Here is a 9,061-nt window from a genome sequence, read left to right as displayed (position 1 = left end):
TAGCAGCATTCAGTGTTGTTCCCTCAGGTAGAGTTTCCTTGTGGATTATGCCATTACTGTCGAAAAAGGTAATTAACATCGTTTTGATGCGTGATTTTTCTGCTTTGGCCTTTTTCCGACGAGATGATGCAGGAGAACGCCATTCCATGCTTTGGAGTTCCTTTCCGGATCGTGCCTCTCACACAAGGATTCATCCTCAGCAACAATACAGTTCAAGAAATTTGGATTTTCATCCGCCATAGCGATAAAATCCTGTGAGGCAAGAACACGTGCGTGCTTCTTGTCATCAGTGAGTAATGTGGCACGTGTTGACAACACGTTTTCCTTTTCTCTAAGTCGTTGGTAACGATAAGACTCGCAAATTCACGGTTAATGTTCAGTTCCTCAGCAATCATTCGCACAGTTAATCTGCGATCGTTCGTGATTAATATCCTCACCTTTTCATTGTTTTCGTCTGTGTGAGAGCTTGACGGCCTTCCGCTACGGGGGTTATTAGAAACACTATCCCGTTCTTCTCGAAAACGGCCGAACCACTCGTAAACACGCATCAAGGACACTGCTTGATCTTCATAGACCTATACCAGTGTATTATGGATTTCTTTCGGTGTCTTGCTAAGCTTAAAACAAAATTTCAAATTGATCCTTTGTTCGTTCATTTTACCGTTATCAGTTCGGAACAGGACACACTAACACTCACTTGGTAACGCGTCTCACACAGACTACAGTTGACTCACAACTGAACAACGGTGAGTCCACAATGGCGGCACCTGCCGCTACTCGTGTGCAGTGTTTCGTTGCTCCAGTGTTGCCAGGTCGAGCACAGTGTCTTCATTCACCGAATTTTGTCAGAGGTTGTATATAGCAAAGTTTTCTTTTACATGTAACAAGAAAACATGGTTTCTTGTTTTGTTCTGCTGTATATCTTTTGCTGTGAGTATTAACCTTTTTGCTTTTCTCATTAAATATCATGACCGCTCGCAATATTGTGATATATATACATGTTGTTTTAAATTTTATCTTATACACGAAGGGATACATAATACGTTGAAATATTATGTGGAAGGGTCACTCGTTCTCGAAATATTAACGTGAAACGTTATTAAATAATATAATCTCAGTCAGGCCTTCCCGCTGGCATAGTAGCTTGGGCGAACATGCTTTACTGCACGAGGTTCTGGGTTTAATTTCGTATATGACAGTTTTGAAATTTGAATCCGTTACAATGATTCGGGTTTTACCTAAAACTGGAGGTCTACATCTCCTAGCCTCGGTGCTGAAAAGGTATACTAAACTCCAACCATCGAAACAAAATAAGCAAATCGAATACATACATCGAGTCACAACAGTTGTTATTTTTAACTACCAGCTGACGTCCCCATTAAACTTAAGCTAATTTTCAACTTTTCACATATCTTCAATTTTCAGATTGATTTGTGTTATTTTTAAGTTTAATTTTAAGCTTGCTTGTGTTGATTCCTTTGATTCATCTTTTTCTGCAGGATAACTGGGAGGACGAAGAGGAAGAGGAAGAAAAGAAAGACGTGGAAAAGCAGGAACAAGAACAGCAGCAATCAACAGTTGCGAAGTCTGCTCCTAGAAAAAAGAAGAATGTACTGCTGGAAAAGATCCAATCCAAAGAGGTGATTTAGAATAATAGATTCGTTATATATGTAGTACATTAAACTATGTAGAATTTAATATTTGTGGAAAAAACGGGTCAAACTTCTTGCGGGTGAGATGTGTTAAGTCAATATTACGCATTTTCTCCCATATATACCGTATATCTCTATGACGTATAGATTAGGGGAACATTAGTTGCAAAAAACTGAAATACCGTATTTCAAAGTAAGTGTACACTTGTTGCTAAAAACTTTGAAATCGTACTGAACATAGTGTCCATAGCAGTTTTGAGTTTTACTCGTAATTATTTTAACTAATGTTGCATATTTTACATAAAAAGTACAATGATTTAATAGCTATAAAGTGTAGAAAGTTAATAGGGGCCGTAGACCTGAAAAATTAGAGAATCAGAGATCATGGGAATAATAATAATAATAATAATAATAATAATAAATATAGACAGGAAAATCGGGGAATAGTTCGGAAATACCATCAAGAAGGGCTAATATTTTTTCCGGTCCGGAATTTTTCACTTGTTTTAATGGCGTATATTATAATCTCAGTGAAAGAAGGCAGATGCCGCAAATTGCTGAATATTTGCCCGTGTCTGGTATCATACTTTCATAAGTCTGTTTGCAAACACCTTTGGAGAACCATTTTGACTGTTCTGCTAATGGAACTCTCTAATTTTTGTGCAAAAACATATTAAAGCAAGTGTTTTATTTATTTATTTATTTATTTATTTATTTATTGAGCTCCCCAATTTTTCCAGTTTATAGGGTTAAAAAAAAGACTAAAAATGCCATCAATATCAGAAAATGTAGAATTGCACAAAGACGTTACGAAGAATTAGTTATGAAGTGTTAGAAGAGGATAATTTTCTATTCATTTTTTCGTAATAGTATTTTATATAGTAATAATTTGTGATGTTGAAAAAGAAAATAAACTAGAAATATGCCTTACAGTTGATTAATCGAATTAATGAAAAATCATATAAAAGTTGGCTATAGTAGTAGAAACCGAATTGAGATCTTCTGTTATGTAGATGTTTGTCATGAATAATCAAGGAAAACAGTAAAATTCTTAGGGAACTTGGATTTACAACATAAAATTAATGATAAAGGTATTCCCACATTATATCAATTTAAATTACGCAATATTTAATATTAGAATTTACAGTGTATGATATTTGTTTTTTGTGTTTGTATTCTATATGATTCGACAATGGGCGTTTACTGAAAGTATTAATAATAATAATAGTTTTATCCCTTTTTTATGCTTACTAAATGCAAATAAAGCAGTTCTACATGCAACTGAATTGAATGAAGCTCTTGCATGGCCCGGTGGGTCAAAGCGTTTTAGAAAGAGTGTACTGGAAGTTTTTGGACGTTATTGAGTGGCTAATAAAGCCCTTTATAGACAGAGCAATGCAAAATGTTGAAAATGTAATGCTACTATTAATAGACGTTATTTTCTTATTTACAGCAAAAACTAAAAGAGGAAGCAGAGAAGAGGCAGAAAGCTAAAGAGCCTCCACCAGAATTAACACCAGAGGAAGTGTATGCAGAAAAACTTAGGCAGCAGAAGCTACAAGAAGAGGCGGATTTACGAATTGCACTCGAAACATATGGTAAGACTGATTAGTAGATCTCTGATGAAAGTAGCTTTCAGAATTTTTAACATAGTCCAAATAATTTTCTCAGGCTATTCGCCAAGTGAAAATATTGATTTCCGACGTTTCGAATGCAGATATTGTATCATCTTCAGCGATCGTTATGATATAATATGTAAAACCTTTAATATAATATATAAAAACATTATACATTTGTTTGAATTTCCTTGGAGCAGAAAACAGACTTCGTTGATTTCTTAGCAAACTGTTAGATTTCGCATTTGCTTCTGTTATTTTTACTGCGAAATTGCTCTGGTTCTGAGTAGTTCTGTGAATTTGAATAGTAGCATGGTCACTCCGAATAAGTTAGCCCAGTACATATTCAAATAAGGTAGAATTTCGTAAGAAACGGGAATGGGGAATGGCGGAAACTTCATAACAAGGAATTACATAATTAATAGAGTTTGCCAAACATTGTCAGGGTCATCAAATCTAAGCGGCTCAGGAGGGCAGAATGGAGGAAAGTAGGAATGCTTCCAAAGTTTAACTATAAGTCCAATCAGAAAAAGACCATTAGGAAGACTTAGGCGCAGATGGGAGGACAATACAGTATTAAGATTTATCTCGTAGAAACTGCATCCAATTGGCTAAGGATAGAAGTCAATGGACAGCTTTTGTGAACGTGGCATTGAACCTTCGGATTCCATAGGCCATAGAGTTAGTTAGTTTTGTAAGATTAAATATCTAGAGTAAGGTTTCGTCTATAGTATGGACACTTCTTACCCTATTTCTGAAATGTTCAGTGGCATTTATATATACCCAAAGTCGTTCCGAAATTAATTGCCCCAGTATAATAATTAATACTTCTATGGGATTTGAATGAAACTTTACACCGTTTAATACGATATATTACTCACGTGCAGAACTTTTATGAGTTTTTAAAATAATTTGTAGATAACGAAACTTGATGCCGTACATAGTTGAAGCGAGTGAGCCTCTTCCCTACTGATTTCAACTCCAAAGTCATTAATCTCTAACAAAACATACACAATGTGTTCTATAAAAATCTGAGATTAGAAATAAATTTTTACTATAACTAGGTAATATAGAACCAGGGAAAATGGACTCTCCCATTATTGACCGAATTCAACTCCAAACAGTGAGACGATTGAAAAATCGTTAAATACCGTATTTACTCGCGTAATTTTCGCAATTTTTTAGACGAAAAAAGTTGTTTTGAAACAAGGGTGCGTAAATTATGCGGGGGAAAAAATTAGCCACATCAGTGAACATAATCGAACTTTTTTCCCCAATCAAAATAACACGAAAATACCGGTACACATTTTCTTTGTAGCAAGAATTGACAACAAACAACTAATTCTAAATTTGTAGCAAAATAACATTAAAAAATTGATTAAGAAGTCGGGTGGTTTCTTACCTTACAACAATGGCTTTGCTGCGTTGCCAATTGTTCATTAGCTACCGTAATTGATTCCTGGAAAAATGATTTTCACAAAAAATTTCCGCGTGCGCAAATTACGCGAGGAAAAGAAAATATACAGAAAATGCCCTTCAAAATTGGGATGCGAAAATTATGCGAGGGCGAAAATTACGCGCGTATTTACGGTAATATTACACTATATTCGGCCAAAATTGATTTTTTACGAAAGTTATCATAGAGCATCGTTTTTAAATCATGGGGGGAGGTAAAATGAGTCCTCAATATTGGAAGGGAGATTATGTGAAAGGAAATGGGGTTATGTGATAACACATGAACACTATTTTGTCAAAATCGAATAATGTTTATGAAAGAAAAGATTTTCTTAGGTGGGGGGATGACATCATTGCAGTGCGAATGATGCGAAACTTTAAAAATAGGAAAATCTAATATTTTTACGAAATGTATGGTGGATCGTATTTTAATAGAAGGGGGGGGGGGGGGAGAAATCCATCCTGCACTAGGGAGCTAAAGTCAGTGCTCATTCTTGATGGTTTCAATCCAAAGCACTGGCGAATACGAGAAAAGAAAATACAATATTGTATGAAAACCGAATAAGTTTTACGATGGACCTCTCTTTTAAGGGGGCATGGTGGTTCAGTGGTAGAGAGCGTACCTCTGGTACGTGAGGTTCCTGGTTCGATCCTGGGGAAGTAACTGGTGGACAACATCGTGTCTGTTGGTTTCGTGGGGATACTCACATAATCTAATTCCATTAATTCTCCCATCATTCACTTGCCTTAATCATCGTCTCCCTTACCCTAAAGGGCATAATCGTGGGGCGTTAAACTGAAAGATTTCATTTAATTTTCCAGTTGATTGGTATTTGTGTGTTCCACGATAATTCGTAAAACTTATCCGATTTTGATGATTCGTGGTATGTGCCTCCCTTTCACTTGCAGAAACAATCCTATTGTTTGGAATTGCAATCCATTAAATATAAAGGGAGTAAAATCCACCCCTATGCTGCAGATTTATATAATTTTCCAACATAAACCACGTAAAAATTACTCGATTGTGATAAAACTTAGTTTATATTATCTTTATGGCATTGTGAATATCCTCACAGCTTGGGGTTAAAATCTGCCGAGAATGAAAGGGTGCATTCCTCCCTCCTCTCAATTTACGATAATTTTCGTTAATTTTTTTTTTTTTTGGCGTAATATGTTTTATATTTTCTTAGAGGCTTCCTAGTCATTCCCTGTAGTGGGAGCTAAAACCAGCAAAGATGAAAGTGGTGTATTTAACCTCCTATCTCCCCCTTTATTAATTTTCGAGTTTCACGGGAAATTTTCTAAACTTCATTCGGTTTTGGGGGGGCGCGGTGGCTCAGTGGTAGAGCGTTCACCTCTGGTGCTTGGGGTCCCGGGTTCGATCCCAGCCCCCGCCAAGTGAACTTTGTGGTGGACAAACACCGTGCTCGTGGGTTTTCTCGGGGTTCTCCCGTTTCCTCCCACTTCCTTCATTCCACCATTTCACTCATCTCTCATCATCACCGTCTCCTTTAGCCTAACCGGCATATCCGTGGGACGTAAAACTCAAAGATTTCATTTCATTTCATTTCATTCGGTTTTGGTATAATTTAGTGTGCATTTTCTTTGACTCCCCCCCCCCCCCCGATAATTCCCAGTGCTTTGGATTAAATCAGTCAAGAATGAGTGTTAAATTGAGGCTCTTTATATTCCATAATAATTTTCGTTACAACTGTTCGATTTCGATGTAGTATGTCGTACATTTTCTTTAAGGTTTCATAGTCATTTACTTTGCATTAAGCTGGAATCAGTATTAAGAAAAAGTGGTATAAGCCCCCCCCTCTCCCTAGATTTGTTTTTAGTGTTCCACGGTAACAAATATAAAACTCATTCAGTTTTGATACAGTATGTTATATATTTTCTTTGATTCTTTTCAGTAATCCTCTGTGCTTGGCATTAAAATTAGTCACGAGTGAGCGGCTAATTTAACCCGCTAATGGTATGGATTACCCTCTCCCCTCAGGTTAAAAATATGATCCAAGATACATTTTTTAAAAATATATTTTCATGGAATGTGGCTTATACTAACTTCAGAATCATTCTCACTACTTGGATTTATAATCAGTCTAGGACGAGAGAGTGAATCCTCCCCTATATACACACCCAGGTGTAAAAAAAAAAATATGTTTTATGGTAACTTTCGTTAATATTATTCGATTGTAATAGAACATGACGTATATGTTTTTTTGAGTTTTTACATAATTCTCACTCTTCCAGTTGAAATCAATCAAACATTAGGACTCACCTAATCCTCCAATCTTTCGAAGATTAAATTAAAATGGTCTATTTGTTCTGAGATTTTTCCATCTCGATTCCTTGCAGTTGAAATGGGTTAATAATGACGGAGCACGTTCTTCCCAGTTTTATATAACATATTTACCTAAATATTTACTAATAAACACACTCAGAATTTTATAGAACATTGTGTGTTTTGTCGGAGATTAGACTTATTCGTATAGTTTAGAGTTGAAATTTGTGAGGGAGAACCATTCGCTTCAGCAATGCATAGCATCACTACTTTTTCCATTACTGATTTTAACTCCATGTAGAGGGGATGATTGCGAAGCCTCAAATAAAATGTACAAGTATTACACCAAAATTGAACATTTTTTAACCTAAATTATGGAACATATTTTTAAAATTGTGTGGGGAGACGATGATTACAGTGCCTAAAGAAAGTGCACACTGTATTTTCTCACAATTGAATAATTTGAATGGATTGTAACTCAAAATAAGAGTTATTCCTGCAAGTTGAAAGAAATTATACACCAATTTTCATTAAATTTGGGTAAGTGTGACGTGGTTTATGTTCGAAAATTTTCTTACATGTATACGTTCTAACTTACAACATGAGATGGATCTTACCCCATTAAAAATCCTCTTCATTTTTGACGGATTTCAACCTCAGACAACAGTTTTTTTTTCCTGAATTTTTAAGGAAGACATACCAAATTTCAATATAGTCGGATAAATTTTACGAGAGTTATCGTGGAACAGACGAACAGATAGGTAGACGAATACACAAACACCGATTGAGTCGAAACATGAGTAGCAAAGAAAAGTCTTTGGTTGAGTTAATGCAAATAGAAGGTTGCCAAACTCATAAATCCACAGCAGGATGCACGGCATATAGAGAAGCCTTAATTAATATTATAGTAATGTTAGAAGTGAATTAAGTTCCGGGAGGGAAAACCTTCGTGATGGGTAATTGCTTGCTGGGTTAGAAACTTGCAATTCAGTGACAATGAAAACAGAGAAAGTGCGTGCACTGATTAGTCAGATCCGTCGTGTGACTGTGCAGGGTTCTTTGAGATGATTGCTTGCTGACGGTGCTTTGTAAACATTAGGTCTTGAGTTGAGGGGAAACTATTCTGCCAAAAGGATGTAAACGAAAATGTCATAGACCATTGCCAAAATGGGTGAGCATGATCAGTAATGTCTCCCAACCCCTTACAGTCCTGATTTTGTCCCGTGTGAGTTGCATTTGCTTGTCCTTTTCAAAAACAGCATTTGTGGACAATAGTTCCAGGACGTGGAAGACGTTAAAATAGCTGTGAATGTATTTCACAAAATGACCGGAACACAATCTCTTGCCGAGTCGAGCCTGTCCCTGTCCGAGCTCGGCCACCAAATATAGCAGACTTTATTCTTAGACAATGCATGTATGGCCAGTAAATTTCGTTCAGATTCTGCGAATAGTTACCTAGAAATAAAGTACCGTGTACAATCCTATCCGAGCTTGGTCGGGGTTGCTTGCCCACCAAATTTGGTTTAAATCTGACAGGGGCCTATTTCTCAAAACTATTAACTAACTAACTAACTCTATGGCCTATGGAACCCGGAGGTTCAGTGCCGCGTTCACAAAAGCTCTCCACTGACTTCTATCCTTAGCTAATTGCATCTAGTTTCTACTTTGTATTCCTATCTCTGCGAGATCCTCTTAATATTGTCCTCCCATCTGCGCCTAGGTCTTCCTAATGGTCGTTTTCCTATGGGTCTACCAGTCAAGACTTTGGAAGCGTTTCTACTTTCTTCCATTCTAGCTACATGACCTGCCCACCTAAGCCTCCTAGACTTGACGACCCTAACAATGTTGGGTAAACCGTATAAACTATGTAGTTCCTCGTTATGAAGCTTCCGCCATTCCCCATTCTCGTTCCTCTTGGGTCCGAATATTCTTCTCAGGATCCTGTTCTCAAATACTTTCAGTCTATGTTCTTCCCTCAGAGTAAGCGACCATGTTTCGCAACCATACAGAACAACAGGCATGATTATCGTTTTATATATTTTAAGCTTCAA

General features: G+C 36.7%; 1 protein-coding gene across 1 annotated transcript in view; it reads left to right on the top strand.

The window, feature by feature from the left end:
• Positions 1 to 1,447: 1,447 nt before the first annotated feature.
• The window catches only part of eIF3j (eukaryotic translation initiation factor 3 subunit j), a gene marked incomplete at its 5' end in the record, with an annotated part of 30,508 nt that continues 22,894 nt past the window's right edge, over positions 1,448 to 9,061 (top strand). The window contains 2 exons of the mRNA XM_081747803.1: positions 1,448 to 1,640; positions 3,106 to 3,250. Coding sequence (XP_081603929.1) covers positions 1,448 to 1,640; positions 3,106 to 3,250 — 338 coding nt within the window. The remainder of the gene's footprint in view (positions 1,641 to 3,105; positions 3,251 to 9,061) is intronic.

The sequence above is a fragment of the Thermobia domestica genome, unplaced genomic scaffold, assembly GCF_964235325.1.
Source record: "Thermobia domestica unplaced genomic scaffold, izTheDome1.hap1.1 HAP1_SCAFFOLD_681, whole genome shotgun sequence".
In the NCBI taxonomy this organism is placed as follows: domain Eukaryota; kingdom Metazoa; phylum Arthropoda; class Insecta; order Zygentoma; family Lepismatidae; genus Thermobia; species Thermobia domestica.
The sequence above is the reverse complement of the archived record's forward strand: the minus strand, read 5'-3'. Positions and strand labels throughout refer to the sequence as shown.